The sequence below is a fragment of the Stylophora pistillata genome, chromosome 9 (genome assembly GCF_964205215.1).
Source record: "Stylophora pistillata chromosome 9, jaStyPist1.2, whole genome shotgun sequence".
Classification (NCBI taxonomy): Eukaryota; Metazoa; Cnidaria; class Anthozoa; order Scleractinia; family Pocilloporidae; genus Stylophora; species Stylophora pistillata.
In genome coordinates this window covers 20,125,570-20,144,367 of record NC_142527.1, presented here as the reverse complement: position 1 = coordinate 20,144,367, position 18,798 = coordinate 20,125,570, and the positions used below count along the sequence as shown (strand labels likewise).

Genomic DNA, 18,798 nt, shown 5'->3' with positions numbered 1-18,798 from the left:
AACTAATTTTCCATGTTAATACCGTGGGAAATCTGCGGAGAACAGTTTGGAGAATGTGCATTCTGATTAACAAATGGCGAACACCACAACGTACACTATTGATAATATGGATGCACGCGGGAGGTTGCTAAGCACGGAATAAGCGTAAGAGTCGCGCGAGGCGATAGGCGAGAGCGACTCTAGCTTCTTGAGTGCTTAGCAAACCTCCCAAGTGCATCCATAACTCAATAGTGTACGCTGTGGTGTTAACCATTTGTTTCATAACGTAACATTGATACACTGTAGCCAACGAGTTCCCTTTTATTTAAAAAATCTTACGTGACCAGAAAAAACAAGCGCGCGCGGAAAAATAGTATTTGCATTTGCTCACGTCAGCAACGTACACCCATGAGCAAATGGGGGACGCTAAATTGACCAATCAGAGCGTGCGCTTTACTTTGGTTATGTTATAATGTTAGCTTATAAAGGATTACGGAAAGCCGGTTGTTGCCAAGAGGCATTTGGTCATAGTATTATTGACAGGGTTGGAATACACTTTCTCAAATTCATTAATAATGCATGAGGGCAACAGCCAATGAATGAGGCATATTTAGGTCACATGCATGGACCTTGATACCCAATGAGCGCTCAGATGAAAATGTTAACGGTGTTGATCTGAGATGAAACATGGTTTTGATCTCAGATCGAATACTTGCATTTTAATGTGCATTTTCAATAATCAATACATCGTTAACAACAAGGGTTGGACGTATAATGTGAGGGTTGGACGTACTGTCCAACCCTCACATTATATCCTTTCTATATCTTCCAAAATTTCAGAATAATGAATGGAAACGGTGAACATCTAATCCGTATCTCAGTGAACACGGCTAGGACTCTTCAGCTTTTTAAGTCGTTGCGGATACGACTTCTCCAACAAACTTCTGCGTTGCGCTTGAAACCCAATCAACAAAACGTCAAAGGGTCGTTGCGTCGAGGTTGACATACTTCGAAAACTGTTTTGTTTGTTCTTTTTCTATGATTATTATTTTTGTTTATGTGTCGTCTTTTGTTTTGTTTTTTTTTTTATGAGGGTGTTTTTTTTATTGTTTCTGTTTCTGCTTTGTTTGTTTTGTTTTTGTGTGTATTTTAAAGGAATGAATTATAGAAAAGCAGGGTCTTTCCATTGAGGGGAACATTTAAACAGGCCCCCCCTAACTTTCATTGATGGTGAAATTTCACTGAGCCTGCCCTAGCCCAATCGGCGCTCATCCTCGGCGGGGATTTGGTTAGATAATCTGACCCTAATCTCCATTGCTCTCTACAAATTTGCACCTCGGGCGCCACTTGAGGTCCATTCTCTTGGGTACGGAAAATCCTTGCTAAGGTCCTGTGATGTGATGCATTCAGGCTAGCTCGATAATATGGAGCAAGGATAATGATCTATTCGAAAACAAAATGAAAAACCAAAAAGCAAGGCAGAGCATGCGATTTCAAAGCTGGCTGTTTCGAACCCTTGGAGTAGTCTCGTATATTTTCATATATCTTGCGTTCGTTTGGATGTAATCATCTGCCCTTTTTTAAAACGATGCGGTGTGATCCTTAAACTGAAGCGGCAGTTACAGTCGTTTGTAAGTAATGACGATGTCTGTGTATTTGGAACAGATGTACAAACAGACTTCTAAAACTCATTTAAAGCCGTGAGATGTGTCTTTTAGATAGACACTCTTTTACTTAGTTTTTTTTAAAGGGATCACGTGATCGAATCCGTTTTCTGCAACACTAGAAATAAAAGTATTACAGGAGGGGAAGATATCAAACCAAAGATGCATTTTTTAAAAATAAGGCTTTTTCTCAAGAGACTAGTTTTCTACATGCAACATTTGCTTTTTTTCTCGTCAAAAATTTTCAGATAACATTTTTTTTAAATCTTACTTCTTTAGAAAAGATTGAGCAATTTCACTTCTAAAGATTAAAAGAACAAATAGAAAGCCCAATAATTATCTACCCTTCACTGAAGTAAATATCTTTTTTCGTGAGATTGAGTATATTTAAAAACTCAAAGGAGGCACATCTCGATATGATTGGTCAGGTTTGGACCTCAGCCTTGAGGTGTTATAGATTTCTCCTTTACAAAAGAGCTCACCTTGAAATCTGTTGAACGATTTTTAATTGTGCATGTTGCGTTTGGTAAAAGAAATTCATGGCCTCCGTTATTTAAACAAGTTTCGGTGACTCAATAAATCTTGTTATTTAAAGGCTTCAGTTGTTTTTCTCTGGTAAGTACAACCTTTGTGCTTTTTGGAGCCAGCTCTCACCACGAAGTACGTTCTGGTTGTTTTAGCTTTGTGCCCGGCTACTGTGTATGCTCAGAGTCCTGGGGGTATGTATTACATTAAAAAAGTTTCATGAAATTACGGGTGGAGTTCAAAATCACCAGATATTTCACAATACACGCGGAATTTACACCAGTACCCTACTAAATAAGTATATTTAACTAATCTTAAGCTGTTTCACTCATCCCATTGCTGGATTCCAACAGTCGAGGTGAGTTGTAAATTCAAACTAGACACAGATATTTTTGTTTTTAGACGTGTTTTCACCTTCTTGAAGTCCTCCAGAAGTCTTGGATATCCCTCATGATAAATAGGACGTATCAACAATTTTTGAAAGTGTCTTAATTAATTTTTTTTCTTGAAAAAAAAAAAAAGAAGAAAAAACTACTCAGCGCAGTACTCAAGGAATTTCCATGATGTGATGTTTCCATGATTTAACTGTGGGGACAGTCAGCAGAACGGTGTTATTGGATGAGCAATGTAAAACCACTTCTTAGACTAAAAAAAATAAAAACATTATAAAAGAGTTTGAAACACCCCCATTACATCATCATCCCGTTGCTCGATCTATTGGAGGTATCGTCCAAAACGCGGACGGCGTAAATTTTTTTCCCTTTTTCTATATGTAACGAATCTTTGAATAAATTTTTCCTTAGCTCCCTTAATAATTCACCTTCCATCGCACATTTCTATCCTACCCAACTAATATTCTGTATTCTATAAAGATGACTGACTGATTTTGCTAAGTTAATTTATTAACCAAATCTTCATTGCTCTAAATGCATTAGAGAATGAAGATTCCTTTGATCCGGACCTGTTTGAAGGAGATATGATTCTAGAGCCAGGTCAGCGGTTGGCAGCTGAGTTTGGGCTTGATCTTGATGAGCTTAGCCGTGGAAGCGTCAAAAACCGACAGTGGCCAAATGGAATTGTTCCTTACAATATTCATCCCAGTCTTGGTAACGATCGCGATTTATTAGTAAAATAGTATATAAAAAAGGCAAACAAAAAATAAAGCAAAAAAAATTATTTCGTGACACTTTAACGGATATTTTTTTTGTATCACGAGCGCCTACAGTTGCTTCTTTGAACTTTACGCGATCTCAGTTTATTCACCCTAAATACTATTTTACTAATCTCATTCCTGTTCAGTTTGTTTTGTTCTTGTTACGTCTTTTCCTGTTTTCTTTTTTTTCTTTTAACTTATCCATTAATCGTTTATTTAATGACTTATATACCAGCCACGCAACTAAAGGCAATGAAAGCAATCCAAGCTGGTATGGATCTTTGGAGCAGCCAAACCTGCATCCAGTTTGTGCAGAGGACAGATGAGAAGGGTTAAATAGAGTTCTTCAAAGGGAGTGGGTATGGAGTTTGAGAACGCCGGAAGAAGTTTAACATTCAACAGGTTTGGGGGACCATTCCTTACTATTCGCGGGCGGAGGGGGAGGGAGGGGGTGAATTAATAAGAAGTGTACGTCGGGAGGGGGGTGGATGGAATATTGGGAATCCAATGGTTTACACGAGGAGGGTGGGGGGGGAGCTAAAAATATCCTAGTGCCTCAAGGGGAAATAAGGTAGGTTTTTTATGCACGCGAGCCCGGCTGGCCGGTCTCTGAACTCTGAGAGACAATGACAAATTAAAGAATCGAAATAATTTCCTTCTTGTTGTTGGCAGAGCGACTCTGTTTATGTTATGTACGTAAGGTTAGATGACTGAAATCTTGCCAGGGAAGGTCATCTCCGTGATAATGTTAGAGTATAATTTTATAACTATGTGAGATATAAAAAAGCTTTTTTGAATAAACTTTTAGTACAAATTTCCTTTCTTTAGTGGTTGGTCCTACGTGGGACGTATTGGGAAGAAACAATTGCTCTGTCTAGCCGCTGGATGTTGGGGCAAAGGGGCAAGGGCACAATGTCACACGCAATAGGTAAGTCTGAGTCAATCAATCCCGATAGTGATCGATTTTGCATTGGTTTTGCTTTACTATGCAAGTGCATTTCGATCGAAGGTTGTAATAATAAAACTAAAGTAGCAACCACAATCAGTAAGAACAAAGCCGAAAATCACAAGAAGCCAATAGAAATTCAAAGTAAAACAAGCAAACGAGCGGAAAAATGCCAATGACACCTAAGGCGCGATTTGTTTTAGTTTTAAATCTGACTTGTTTAAAAATTTGCGCGAGTTTTACGGACCAATAAGTATTCAGAAAAGTGAAGCATTGCAAAACTATATGGAGCTGATCTCCGATGTTTCTGTGTCTCATGGTTCCATCTTGTCATCGAAACCTGCTCCACAACCATGGTTTAAATTGGTAAAATTGTACTTTCTATTCGTTTTGTTTTCTTTGCAGTACATGCCCTCAGGTTTTTCCACGAGCAATCCCGCCCTGACAAAGATGAATACGTGACTATACACTTTGAGAACATCAAAGATGGTAGGTATTGTTATTTCCTATGCATCGGGCGATTTGTCTCAATGTTATTTGCTTCGGAAAAACAAATTAAATTTTTAATTTAACAAATAATATAGATGCTGCTAGGGTAAGAAATAACTTGGGATGTGCTTCGACTCTGCATCGACAATCGTAATATGCCTATCATTGTCTCAGAGACACAGGCGAGCCAGAGGGTCTATCCTCACCTGTGAAAGCATATCTGTCGGTGATCCGATCACATCCGAAAAAGGCCGGTGTTTTTAAACACAGGCCAAATTATGTTTTGTAAGATGCTCCAAATGTATTTCTAACAAGTCTTGATGATCAAAATTGACACAAACGTGTATGGCTAAAGCCGATGATTGCAGTTTTCAATCCGGCGAGTGTAATGTCAAGTACATCGTTTCGTGTAAATGTGTTATTAAACAAGAGTGAGATCAAGGTAAGTATGGACACTGATAAAATAATTTTGTGATCGTCTACTTTAATTAAAAGTTTTTTTCATAGGAAGAGCCGGAAACTTCAGAAAGTATCGGAAGTCTTTCGTCAACACGGTCAGTCTAACCCCACATGACTATGGCAGTGTGATGCATTATGGGGCCAGATATTTCAGCAAGAACAGAAAACCGACAATCGCGCCCAAGAAGAGCGGGGCAAGTAAAAAGTTCATTAAATATGAGGGCCATCAATCACACCATCAACAACTATGATATTGATAATAATGACGATAACAGCGAGATATTTTTTCGTCTTGTCACGAGCGTGGAAAGAAAGGAAAAAATACGGAGTTTTCATAAGGAATCGAACCTCAGACCAGCCTTTGGCGGATTCCGCGCTCCATAGCTCTACCACTACGATACAGACTCCAAGGTGAGCTGAGCCATTACAAGGTCAATATGTGACACGAGTCCTTCATGCTCCTAGGATCAGCAATTTCGAACTGAAGGCGTTGCTTTTGTAAATTTTGAGCTCGGTAAAGAACTAGCGAAGCATTGTTTTTCGTCTTGTCTCGTGTGTAGGACAAAGAAAAATCTTCTGAGTCCATGATGATAACAATAGTAATGATGATGATGATAAAACTTACGATTACCTCACAAAATTAAAGTGCAAGCCAAAGAAATGTAAGGTAGAATTTGTATTTTTCTGAGATTTTAAGCGTCAGTACTTCTTTGAAAAAAATTAAGTTCAATAACATGTCTTTTTTTTTTCTGGTATCCTGTGCAGATTTACATTGGCCAGCGAGCTGGTCCCATCTGAACGGATCTTCTTGAAATGAACTCTGTCTACAAATGCAGTGGACCAAGTTCTTTCGGTAAATTGAGACCATTAATCCTTTAACTCTCATGAGTGATCAAGGCAGAATTTCTCCTTACAATATCAACACAATATCAAGCAGACAAGTGATGAGAATAGATGAAAATATCAATTAACGAATTATTAGTTGATCCAATACTTAATTCTGAAAACTAACAAAATAAGAATTGTATGACTTACTGACTTAAGCCTTTTGGTCCCCTGAGGAACATATATGGCCGTAACAACATTCCTCCAACGCACTCGGTTCTGTGCGGTCCTCTTCAGCTGTGCCCATTTTGTTCCGATGGCCTTCACCTCTGCGTCAGTGCTCCTGCGACAAGTCTGTTTCGGTCTTCCTACGTGAGTCAAATCGACAGCGTAAAAAGGCAAAACTTAGAAAGAATACTGCAAACTCAGCTTTGAAACTCCGTTCGCCTTTTGGATAGTTCTCAAGCTCAATTATGTTCTTGCCAAAGCCGAACTGAGGTTGCACACGATATGACATTGTTGTTTTTCGCTGGCGGCTCCGTGGCAACTAAGTTTTGTTTATAGAAGAGCATATTAAGCACTAAGGCTAAAAATGAGACGGTTTTTGAATGGCTGAGGACGCTGCACCATCAGGTTTGTAAAGCAGTGGCTTGAACCGTATAAATCGGCATGTCAACGGCATTCCGGTCAGATTCGCCGAGAAGACAAAACACGCCCGTGTAGCACGGACACCCTATCCCCAGTCGTTATTGTGTGTATCATAGCCCCCAAAAATACAAAAATTGGCTCAACTAGAGGAAGAATAAACCGAGGTATGTTTAAGTACAAAATGTCTACTGTGATGGTAATAAATTAAGGTTCACTTTCCACCTTAGTTTGTATTTTTTTTTCTAAGCTGTATTTTTTCTGAGCAATAATTTACTTTCCCAACAAGTATTTGTTTCACATCACAATTATGAATAATTTGTAGTATGTCTTTTTTTAATGCTGCTCTTCCGTCACTAATCATTTTATTTTATTTCTTTCTTTTTGCTTTTTCTTTTCTTTCTTTACTAACTTACTGCCATCTGCAATATAAAATGTAGTAAGCTAACGGAATACTTCTGGTTTATATAGCTCCCTGATTCACAAAGTAACATTACCATCTTGGTACTACTAGAAAACAAATTTAAAAAAAAACAAATGTTTAAAAAACAAAAGTACTGTAAGGTAAAATAATTATTAATATAATTTAATCGATTTATGTGAATAAAGCACTGTATTGTCTTTTCTCATATTGCAACAGCCTTGAATGAATCAACTATCTTCTAAACTTGATTTCTTATATTCAGAAGCTGCCTGAATTATAAACAAAGAACTTATGTTAGGTGTTTATGGAGGTTGAAAGAACATAATTATTATGATGATTAATCTTCCAAATTAGAAATGTCAGAGGGAAATTATCAGAAGTATTTCTGAAGTCAAAGTTGTTTGTTGAAAATGTTCTGGAGAAAATTGATTAGATTAAGTCAGCTGTCAGTTCCCAGTTAACACAAAGTCATGAGGAGTAACCAAAAGCTTGTAATTAGCCTGTGTACTGCTATGCCCATCCAGTCAAATAAAAATCAGGGATGGGATATTCCCAAACGTAAACAATGATGGCACCATACAAATATCCTTTTCCCAACTTATTACTGGGGAGGAGAACACTGGTATGGCTATGCTAGTTGTAGTCAATAAGAAACTCTTAACTAATTTTTGCAATATACATATATTTTGCCACCTTGAAAGAAAATGGCTACAAGTCAAATAGGAATGTTTCATAACAATGTTCTGTAGGGATATGATGTAATATTACTGATAGGCATCATAATTATCCTTACAGTGGTAGAGCATGTGATGTGTATGTAAAGCAAAGCAAAGCTAATATTAAAAAAAATGAATGGAAGAGGAGTAGTTGATTATTTGCATAAATTAATACAATGCACATGCAAGATAGTGGAACATACTTCAGGTAAACATAGATGTGCCTGTAAAAGTTTCAAATGACTGAGTTATGAAAATATAATAATAATAATAGTAATAATAATAATAATACTAATAATAATAATAATAATAATAATGTGAAGGTGTAGTCTGATCGTCCGGGTGAGTGTAGTCCTGAGAAGGACTGTTGTCGGTGGTAGTGACTGATGTTTCGACAACCTGTGCGGAAGTCATCATCAGAGTCAAGTGAATGATTGTTGTCAGTAGAATGTTCTTATTCCAGTTCGTGTGAAATGATCGGTTTGTTTTGCCGTGATGTTATTGGCTCTAAGACTCAAGTGACGTAAGTCGGTCGTGATTGGTCTGTTTCGATCTGTCGGTAAAGTTAGGTCGTTCTTTTTCGGTCGTTTGTGATGTTTATGTCGTGAATGAGTCGTTTGTATGGAGCGGGTAGTTGTTGACATCTGTTTAGGGGAGTCTGTTCTAAGTTAGTAAACCAGCTTTCGAGAGTCAGTCGTTGAAAATAGTCAGTGCTGTAGGTTAGGCATTGCGGAGAGTCCCAGTCAATGTTGTGGTTGGTAAGTCGATGGTGTTCAGCAATGTGATTGCTGACATCACCTTTCCTCGTCGCCCGTCTGTGTTCAGTCAGTCTTGTTGTGAGGTTTCTGCTAGTCTCACCGATGTAGGAGGCTTGGCAGTCGGAACAATTGATCTTATAACTCGTTCCCTGTCTGTTCCTCGGTTCGTCTTTGTCTTTAACGTTGGTTAGTAACTGATGTAGTGTGGTGATGGGTTTGTGGGCGACGCGGATATTGAAGGGTAGTAAGATGCGCGAGATGTTTTCAGACATGCCTTTTATGTACGGTATGGTTGCTGTAGTCGTAGGGGTTGCGGTGTCGTTTGTTTCGGTAGTGGTAGTGGGTCGGTGAGTGTTTCGTCGGATGAAGTCGTTGTTGTAGTTGTTCCTCGTAAAAACACGGTGAAGGTATTTGTTCTCGTCGGATAAGCTGTCTGTCGAGTCGCATACTAGTTGTGCGCGTCGTGTTAAAGTTCTGATAGTTGTGGCTTTGTGTGATGTAGGGTTGTAGGATGACTCGTCTAGTAATCTGTCGGTGTGTGTCGGTTTCCTGTAAACTGTCGTCCGCAATGAGTTTTCGTTGTGGCTTACCAGGCAGTCTACAAAAGGAAGTTTGCCATTTCCTTCGACTTCTCTGGTAAACTGTATGTCAGTGTTTTGTTCATTAAGGTGGCGGTGGAATGCGTCAATTTCGTCGTGTCGAACGGCGGTGAAGGTGTCGTCAAAGTAACGTAACCAAAGCGGTATCGTTTGTCGGCAAGTCGAAAGGGCGCGTTCCTCGATGTTCTGCATCACAATTTCTGCTATAACAACAGAAACTGGAGACCCATGGCAGTGCCGTGTAACTGTTTGAACTCAAACGTGACCCAACTCCTGCACTTCAACGTAAACTCAACAGTAAACTACTGACACTCAAGAAAACGAACGCCTTTGACACCCAACGGTACTATCGACTGAGGTGCTCGGTACCACAGCCACCGAAACTCTACGGTTTGCCGAAACTTCACAAACCTGGTTTCCCGATGCGTCCTATTGTTTCTTTCTGTGGCTCTCCCACGTACCAACTATCCAAGTACCTGACGACAATACTACAACCGCTAACCGACAAATCCAGACATAAACTACAATCCAGTAGAATAATCCAGTTGAATACAGTCGGAACCCTTCAAGCCAAACAAGGCTAAGTAAGGCGTTTGTCACCCAAATCGACAGCTGCATCATATTGACCCGTCTTTCGGTGACGAGTTGTTGATATGGCAAATGCAGTCGAATCGCCAAAAATCGATCCAAACCAATAAATGTGATATACAACGGCGAAACACCAGCAAAAACTGTTGTCGATACGCTGTAGGCAGTCATGATTTTACAATCAGGAATATAATTTTCGTAGACTTGATATAACACCATTAGATACAAAGGATGAACGATAAGGCCGACACCAAGGTCAGTCACTGCCAGTCCAAACAGAACACAGTTCGAAGTTGTCCGCAGAGACGAAACGAGCACAAAACTGAGAACAATCAAAATATTTCCCAAAGATGCAGTGAACATGAGCCCGATATTGAAGATAGCATTCAACAATATTGCGTATTTGTATTTCCCAATAAGTATTGTGACTGGATTATCTACGAAGCATTCACTTGTAGATACGTTTACCGGTAAACTCATCTCTGAAACTGCAATAGCTTCGTATTTCCTGTCAAACCTCGCCGTTTCTGACCTTTTTTTGATCTCAGTGTTGATTTAAGAAAGCTTGATGCGTTGTTTGGTAGTCTGGAAAAGCCGGAATCCGGAATATTTCAACGTCTGTTTCTTTTAATTCAAAACGACCCCGATGATTTTCCGAAGAGTGTACGAGCTCCGAATATACTCCGAGGATTAACACGAAGATTATTCGATGGTTTCCGAAGTTACCCAGAGAGCCCTGAATTTTTGAAGGCTTGTTTTTCAATTCTTCTTTTTTTTTCAAGATTTTTCCGAAGAGTCGACGAGCTCCGAGTATATACTCCGAGGATTAATCGAAAGCTATCCGAGGGTCTCCGAAGTTACCCGGAGATCCTCGAGGAACAATCGGACCCCCGGCTTCATTTGTTTTTTATCGACTTTTTTATTTCATCTTTTGTTTATTTTTAATTATTAACTTATCTATTTTTTAACAGCCGTGAAACTAAATAAACAGCAAATCATTCGTCAAATTATAGGTAAACATGGTCAGCGTCCCTTTAATTGAGATCTCGATTATTCATTAAAAGGGTACAAAGATGTAGAAATGCCAAAAAACACCAGGCTTTTCTTCGCAAACTTCGCAGTTTTATTCTTCACTTAGTTACTATACTCACAGATCACGTCTCTATCCTTCTCGATAGAAAAAAGCAACCAAAAAATCCTGGCAGGTTTTATCTTATCAGCACGTGCGGCACACCCTAACACCTAGATAACGATATCAGCTAACAAATGGACCGGTTAATTGATCCCATTACCGACACTGAAACCACAAGCGAAAAGTTGTCACCACGCAATCACTTATCTTACTAACTTGTCATACAATCTAACTTAAATTGTCTCAACATTTCCAGCTTACCTCTCCGAAGAGCGTACCAGCTCCGAATATACTCGAAGATTAACCAAAGATTATCTGAAGGTTTTCGAAGTAATCCGAAGATCCCTGATTTTTTCAGGCCTGTTTTTAATTTAAAACAACTCCGAAGATTTTCCGAGTGGTGTACGAGCTGTGCATATACTCCGAAGTTACTCGAGGATCCGGCCCGAGGAACAATCGAACCCCCATGAATATGGTCGGACACCTATGAGGAATTAAAAAAACGCTGAAGAATCTATTTTTATGTTAGTTACACGGAATTTTTTATGGTGAATTTTGTCTTAGCCAAGTGATAAGTGCATGGATATTGGGTAAATTCAAATCAGTTTGTTTCCGGTTGGACAGTTAACCACCCCGATACCCCACTCCTTTTTCCTCGCCAGAAAAACAAAGAACGATCGAAAACGCAGGCCTTGTGAGTACTTGGCATGCAGTAAAATGCGTAATGACGCCATTGTCTAAAAAGTGATCGCGAAATTATTTTTTGAGTTAAAACTTGAATTAATAACTGAAATTTTGAATAAAAATAGGGCGACACGTTAGGTATCACAATACTGTATGGCCACGTGTATAATCATACTATCTGCATGATGTACAATTACTGCGTCGTAATAGCGACGCACGGTCGAGCAAGAAAGAGTAAAACATTTGCGCTAAGTCGATTAATTGTTCTGCAAAATGGAGTGGAGAAGAACGTACGCGGATGTTGTATCAGATATGTTCTATTGGAAGTTTGCTGTTTTTACATTCCTCGATCTAGATCTCTGGAGATTTACTGTAATTTCCTTTCAATTTAATCAAGGAAGATCATCTTCCTGTGAAAGTGACGCGGACCTGGAGACAAGGTAAGGTGTACTGGTAAAGGGAAAGTGCAGAGAGTTTTCCTATGATATTTTTCTTTCGGCATTTTTCGTTAATGCAGCTGCGAATTAATACATATTTGGGTAGGCTGGAATACGAATAAGTGAATCGTTCCCATAGTTGAAAGTGTCGTCCTAAAACGAGCTTTCGCGCTTCAAGAACTCGTGGTGCCGTGATGTCGATGGCATTTTGCGAGATTTTAGGCAGATAGAGATAGAAAGATAAGAAGGGTTTCACAAGTCTACAAGCCCCCCCTCTGTGCAAGTGGCCGAGGTTCTGCCATGTTTTTCATAATTTTGCTCGGACTTTATCTATTTCACCGATCGAAGAGAGCATGCCATCCCTTTATTTGCCAAAGCAAAAATTCTGCCTGTTACGTTCCTATATTATGAAGCCGTAAGTAAACTTATGTTTGACGTGCACAACCAGAGGGCTCCCATTAATATTTTGAAACTATTTACTAAAACATCTCATATTCATACCTACAATACTCGATCATCCAAATCGCAGCTCTTTAGTACAAAGTACTCTAGACTTAACCTACAAAAAAAGGCTTTCTCGCGTGTTGGTGTCAAAATTTGGAATAAGATACCGAAAGAATTCAAAACGTTATCAAAACATTCCTTTAATAAACAAATTAAAACGTCTTTATTTCAGATACTAGATAATGAAGATTCTTATCTTGATGTTGAAAAGATCTCCTCTAAACTTAAGGACTGCATAATTAAAACAAATTGATCCGATTGCTTTCAGTACTAATGTATTTGCTTCTATACTTTATTGAACAACTATTGATGTATTTGCCAGCTATGCTTCTTTTTATAATTTAACAATATCTACTTATTTAGTTTTTAATTTTCTTTATATATTGTAAATAATGTTTGTTGATGATTGACCCGCCTCGAATGGCAAATTTGCTATCTGCGGGTCAACATAATCTAAATTATTTTGTAAGAAAAAGAAAAATAAAGTGTGTAAACTTTTGTACGACACCGTAAAGTGGATCTTAGTGGAAGAAGTCTATCATTAACGGGATAAACGTTTGGAATTTTTTGGTGTGAATTGCGCAACGAAAGTGAACATTTGTACCTGAAAGAAATCCACATGTTCGTGTGAAAAGTTAATTTCTCCCTTGTTTAATTTCTGGGGCAGCCATATTCAATAAGGCATAAATGTGAGTGTTTCGAGGTTCTTTCTAACATAAGTTATTATGCAGTGTGTCTTAAGAAAATCTCAGAATTAAGAGATTTGTCAGGCCCGCGGGTGACTAGACGTATAAAGCCCTGGAGGTGTAACTTACTTTGTAAAGTATCGGTCCGCTTAAAATGGGCACTCGCATTTCCCCACCGGTAAATTGTGGTTTCGAAGAATCTACATACATATTGTTGAATTTTACGAGTGACTTCAGCATTTTTCATCAAAAAAAAGGGAAAAACTTCCGCAAAAAAGTTAAACTAGACATGGCAACAAGCGAACAAGCCGATGACGATCTGCCTAATTTTTCTTTGGGAGTGCCTTTTTTAACTCCCGAGAGAGAACCCATAGAAAAGGAAAACAAAACAATCAACGCCGGTTTCATCTCGTTTCGCAACTCTAACTTTATTTCCACGCATGAATTTACCTGTCAGTTTTTGACCAATCTGAGACAAGGTCATTAAAGCATAGCGAAATACGTTTCCGAAACAAAATAAATAAACAACGCATTGAAGCGTAGGAGAGGGAATCACGCGGGTTTCGTGATAAAATAAAGTTTCTTGAGCTGAGCCTGTATTCACTATCTCCTTACGAGAGGCAATTTTGAGGTTTAAAATGTTCTTTCCTTGCCAGGCAATTTATTGCCTTACCTTACGAAATTTGTAGAAAAATCATCTACACTGCAACATTAAAAAAAGTAGAGTGGTTGCAATTCTCTTCCGGTTAAGTCTGATCTGTTAAGGGTGAGGACTTCTACAAGCAGCAGAGAACGCCTAAAAATTTTTTCTTACCCCCCCACCCCCTCCAAAAAACCCGCGCGGTTAATTAACTTTGAGCACGCGATAGCGTGATCGGGTGGCGTACACGGTGTTATCATAACTTTTCGTAAGCGTCGTGGACAGAGCTGAATAATGAAATGCTACGTCAGCGGGTTGCCTTCAACAACGCGGGCTCCTAGGTCTAAAATTTAGCGAAATTAGCGGAAAATAGTAAGGACTGACTTTTAAAACCGAGGAACTCTGTTTTCGTCGAAGGCACTTTCCTATTTCCAGAGATTTTAAGGAGAAAATTAATTTTTGAAACTTTTCAGGGGGTGTACCAAGTTTTTGGAGATTGTTCTGTAAAAGAAAAGCGGCAAGGAAAAAGACACCTGGAAGCAACAGAATAGGAAATCATACATGCGAACGACTCAAAATCCGTGTTTCCGCGGCTAAATCTAGCGCATGCGTGCACGTTATTCAGCTCTGTCAGCGTCGTGCAGTTATTTTTTCACCTGAAACGCTCTTATTTCCGTGGGCCAATGTCTCGGACGCGTTGAAATACTACGACTTGCCATTTAACTTTCATATGACTCACTTTCAATACCTCATGTTACAATTTCAGCCCCTTTTCCCTCAAAGTGACTGAGCCAGTCCGCCATCGCTATCGCAGACAAAACAAAAACAAAATCTCCAGCAGGTATGATTTCTCAGATAGATAAATAATCGATTGCGGAAATTCCTCAACCTCATATCTTTGTTCGTGTAAAGGTATCTGCACATGGTAGGCACTGAATAACTGTGGGTTAAAAAACGGATATTCCTCAAGGGCGTTATTTACGTAAACATACCGTTGACTCCCATTCGCTACCCAGTTTAGCTTAGAGATAATAAACAAATCAATTATTTCTCTATTATCACTGCAGAAGCGAAAAAGAATTTCACAGAACAACACAGTTCTCCTGGGGACAATGACAACCCAATAATTATCAGTGACTCTCCAGAAAAGGTGAAAGGTGTTACATACGAAGGTTGTGGCCGAACAATTTTAAAATCCCGAATAGGCGCTAAGCGGAATCTCGAAGTAACATCGAAATTGCAAATCCCCAAATTGAGGCAGTCACAGTGCAGCGATGCGTCCGCTTCCTCGACTTCCGAGGATGACAGTTCACCAGAAGAAATAGATGCAACACCAACGTTTCACGATGAAAACAAAAAAAATTCCGCTCTTTTCTATTCAACCAAGAAATGGAAAGACCTTTAAAGCTCGAGAAATCTTGGAAATTTTGTTTAAAGATCAGCCAGACGAGGCCAAGTGCACCCGTCAACCAATGAAAGTAAAGTATAACGCTGCCTTCTTGATTGACGCTAGAGTTATACCTCTCGATGATATGCCAGCGGACGGCAACGGTCGGTACGTGAACAACGGACAAGTGACTCATACCTACACTAATCCTTCTGATGGTAAGTGGAAAAAGAAGGGGAACTCTCGTTTAATCCTCAAAAGAAAAAATTAATACCACGTCACGCGAGAATACAGGAAGCAAGGAGACTTTCGTCAGACAATTTCCTATCTAAATTATTTTAATTGAGATATCGTTAATAATGTAGCGTTACTGCAATACGCGTTTACCGGGATGGAACACGACCTCACCCCAACTGTTCATGGGAATGCGAAAAAGAAGAGGTTTTTTACCGGAACAAAACCTTCTGTCCGACGAAAGCTCAAAGAAAATCTCTCGCGATACCCCGTGAGCGAAGCGGTAGCGAAAACAAGGCGAGACCTGGGAGGACCTCTTTCCGCAAGTTCAGATGCTGATATACCCCGCGGAAGGACTCAGGCATATGACATGAAACGGGCGCGTGTGGAATCGTCCTATGCAGAACGCAGATCTAGAGAAACGGATGAGATGACAACTCTAAACTGGTTCGCTCACACAGAAGGGAAACACTGTGCGAATGCAAGAATTGTCTGGGGAGCCCCTCATTTTGTTGGCAGTTGATAATCAACTTGCTGACCTATCGCGATTCTGCACGCAAGATCTGGACTTCAGCCATTTGTCAGCCGAGCCAACGTTTAACTTTGGAAATTTTAGTGTAACACCGACCTCTTATAGAAACGTCCTTTTGAAATCTGTAAAGACTGATAAGTGTCCTGTTTTCATAGGACCTATTTTCATTCACCACACAAAATTTAAGCAAACTTACTTACAGTGCTTTAGCAAATTGAAGAGCATTGTAACGGGACTGGAAGATCTAGTAGCTTTTGGAACGGATGGCGAGTACAGCCTTAGCGAGGCACTGTCCACTTGCTTTACAAAGGCAATACATCTCCGCTGCTTCCGTCACTTCGAAGGTAACGTTAGGTCAAAATTAAACCAGTTGCACGTAACAGACTTCAGACAATACCTGTCGGAAGTATTTGGGAAGCAAGAAGGACGAACCTACCAACCGGGTCTCCTAGATGCAACTACTCAAGATGAATTTGACGCAATTCTTCTCTCATTGAAACAGCCTTGGGCGGAAAGGGAAGGCAGGGGAGACGGTAATTCCAAGTTCCGCGACTGGATGATGGAAAGGGCCTCCATAATGAAGAATTGCATGACTGCAGACGTGCGAACAAAGGCGGGTCTTGGTTCTCCGCCCGATAAATTTTATACAAGTGACAGCGAAAACACGAATGCCAGACTTCGACATAAAACACATGGCAAAGAAATGGGTGAAACAGCATTCGCCAAAGCAGTCAAAGAAATGACTGAGGACGACGAAGAGGCAGAGGTGATATTAGCCCTATTTGGAGCCTCTGAAAGATACGAACTCCGAGAGCAATTTAAAAGATTTCAATTATCTGCGGATGAGTAGTGGGCTATGAACGAGCGTCAAAGAAAGGATTACGTCCAGAAGATATATGACCTATCCATTGACGATAGTTAGTTAGTTAGTTAGTTAAGCCCCTGGCTCCAGGTTGGAGCATGGGCCATCGACAAACTGCCGCCACTGACGCCTCTTTTCTGCTATCTGTTGCAGCTCCTTCCAGTTCTTCCCGAGGACCTTCATCTCTTTTTCCGTATCCCTCCTCCAGGTATTCTTGAGGCGGCCCTTCTTTCGTTTTCCCTGTGGATTCCAACGCAGGGCTTGCCTCGTAATGCTGTTTCAAGGTCTTCTCAGCGTGTGGCCTACCCACATCCATTTTCTCTTCCTCACTTGCTTGACCATCGGTATTTGACCTGTCCACTCCCAGAGCTCCTCGTTTGTGATCTTGTCTGTCCAATGTATCTTCAGGATTCGACGCAAACAAGGATTGACATATGATTGTAACTTTCTTGCCGTTTTGACTGTCATCCTCCACGTCTCTGCCCCGTATAAAAGCACAGCTTTTACATTAGAGTTGAATATTTTCAGGTTAGTTGATGTAGATATGCTGCCAGAGTTCCAGATCTTCTTAAGGGAGTGGAAGGCTCCTCTTGCTTTATTAATCCTGTTTGCAACGTCTGCGTCAGTTCCCCCACATGTGTCTACTACGCTCTCAAGGTATGTAAACGATTCCACCTCTTTGATATCGGCGTCATTCACTCTGATCTTCCTCCTTGAACCTGAGTTAATCTTCATGACTTTGGTCTTTGCGGTGTTGATGACAAGGCCAGTTTTTCTTGACCTTTCTTCCAGAATGCTGGTTTTGTTCTGCATTTGGGCTCCTGAGTGAGATAGTAAAGCAATGTCGTCGGCATAATCCAGGTCATCAAGCTGCTGGGTGAGCGTCCGTTGTATTCCGTTCCTGTGGCCCGCTGTCGATGACTTCATTATCCAATCAATTCCCAGGAGGAATAAGAACGGTGAAAGAAGGCAGCCCTGCCTTACTCCGGTTTTAACTTCGAAGCTCTCCGACAGCTGGCCTTCATGAATGACTTTACAGGTGGTACTTTCGTAAGAGTTTCTTATAATGCTGATAAACTTCTGCGGAATTCGATAATTCCTTACAATCATCGCTTCCGTATAATTGCATAACAGGAAGTCTAGATCTCCACATCGCTGAATGGATCTGGAAGAAAGCTGGTAGAATACTATCCCAGTCAAACGCCATCTTCCCAGCACCCTCGAATGACTCCAAAATAAGGACATTCTCCGTTATGTCTGAAACAGGGAGCATTCCACACTTTGTTCAATTGCACGCAAACTTTAAAGTGACCTGTACATGCAGAAATTTCGAGCCAAAACAAATATGTTCGCACTCTGTCGCCGTTACGGAAAAAGAAGGTGCCCTTGACAAGTTCATCACGTGGTACAAGGGGCAGAAGATCAAGGGTGGACTCACGTCAGTAGCGACTATTAGCATCGACACGAGAGCATCTGGTCGAAAGCAAGGTCCAAAGAGGCAAAGAAAAGCGAGAGAGAATGTTGACTTCGTCCTACCAATGCCCTCCTCGTTTCTGGACAGGGAAACAACATGTGCGACTTCAACTTTGACTTCAAGTGCGACTGTACCCATTCCGCTAACAGCTGTCCAGCAGTCGTTTGATTTAACATCATTTCCCTCAATTCTGGCTCAATCCAACACAAGCAGCGCTTGGAACGCTTCATTCTCGTCACGGCAACCGCTAACACAATCACCATTAAATGATCCTACTTCCCACTTATCAACCAATCAATTACTGTATCAGAGCACAGATCTACAGACACAGTACCAGACGTTTCCCCTGACCAGCGAAGTGTCTCAGGTGGCCACAGGAATGGGAGGGGTTGACCAAAGTCAACCTTTTGGATACCAAGGGCCGTTACCACAATGATTTACGACATCTATGTTTAG

The 18,798-nt window shown here is 40.3% G+C and overlaps 1 protein-coding gene and 1 pseudogene across 1 annotated transcript; one reads left to right on the top strand and one right to left on the bottom strand.

The window, feature by feature from the left end:
* Nucleotides 1–2,808: 2,808 nt before the first annotated feature.
* Nucleotides 2,809–10,250, bottom strand: LOC148723719 (adenosine receptor A3-like). Its single transcript, XM_088733284.1, has 2 exons — nt 9,659–10,250; nt 2,809–2,813 (listed from the first exon to the last, which is right to left on the bottom strand). Exons 1-2 carry the CDS (start codon nt 10,248–10,250, stop codon nt 2,809–2,811), a joined length of 597 nt encoding a protein of 198 aa, XP_088589410.1.
* Nucleotides 10,251–15,199: 4,949 nt separating this feature from the next.
* LOC148723718 (uncharacterized) lies at nt 15,200–16,856 on the top strand (annotated as a pseudogene).
* The last annotated feature ends 1,942 nt before the right edge of the window (nt 16,857–18,798 follow it).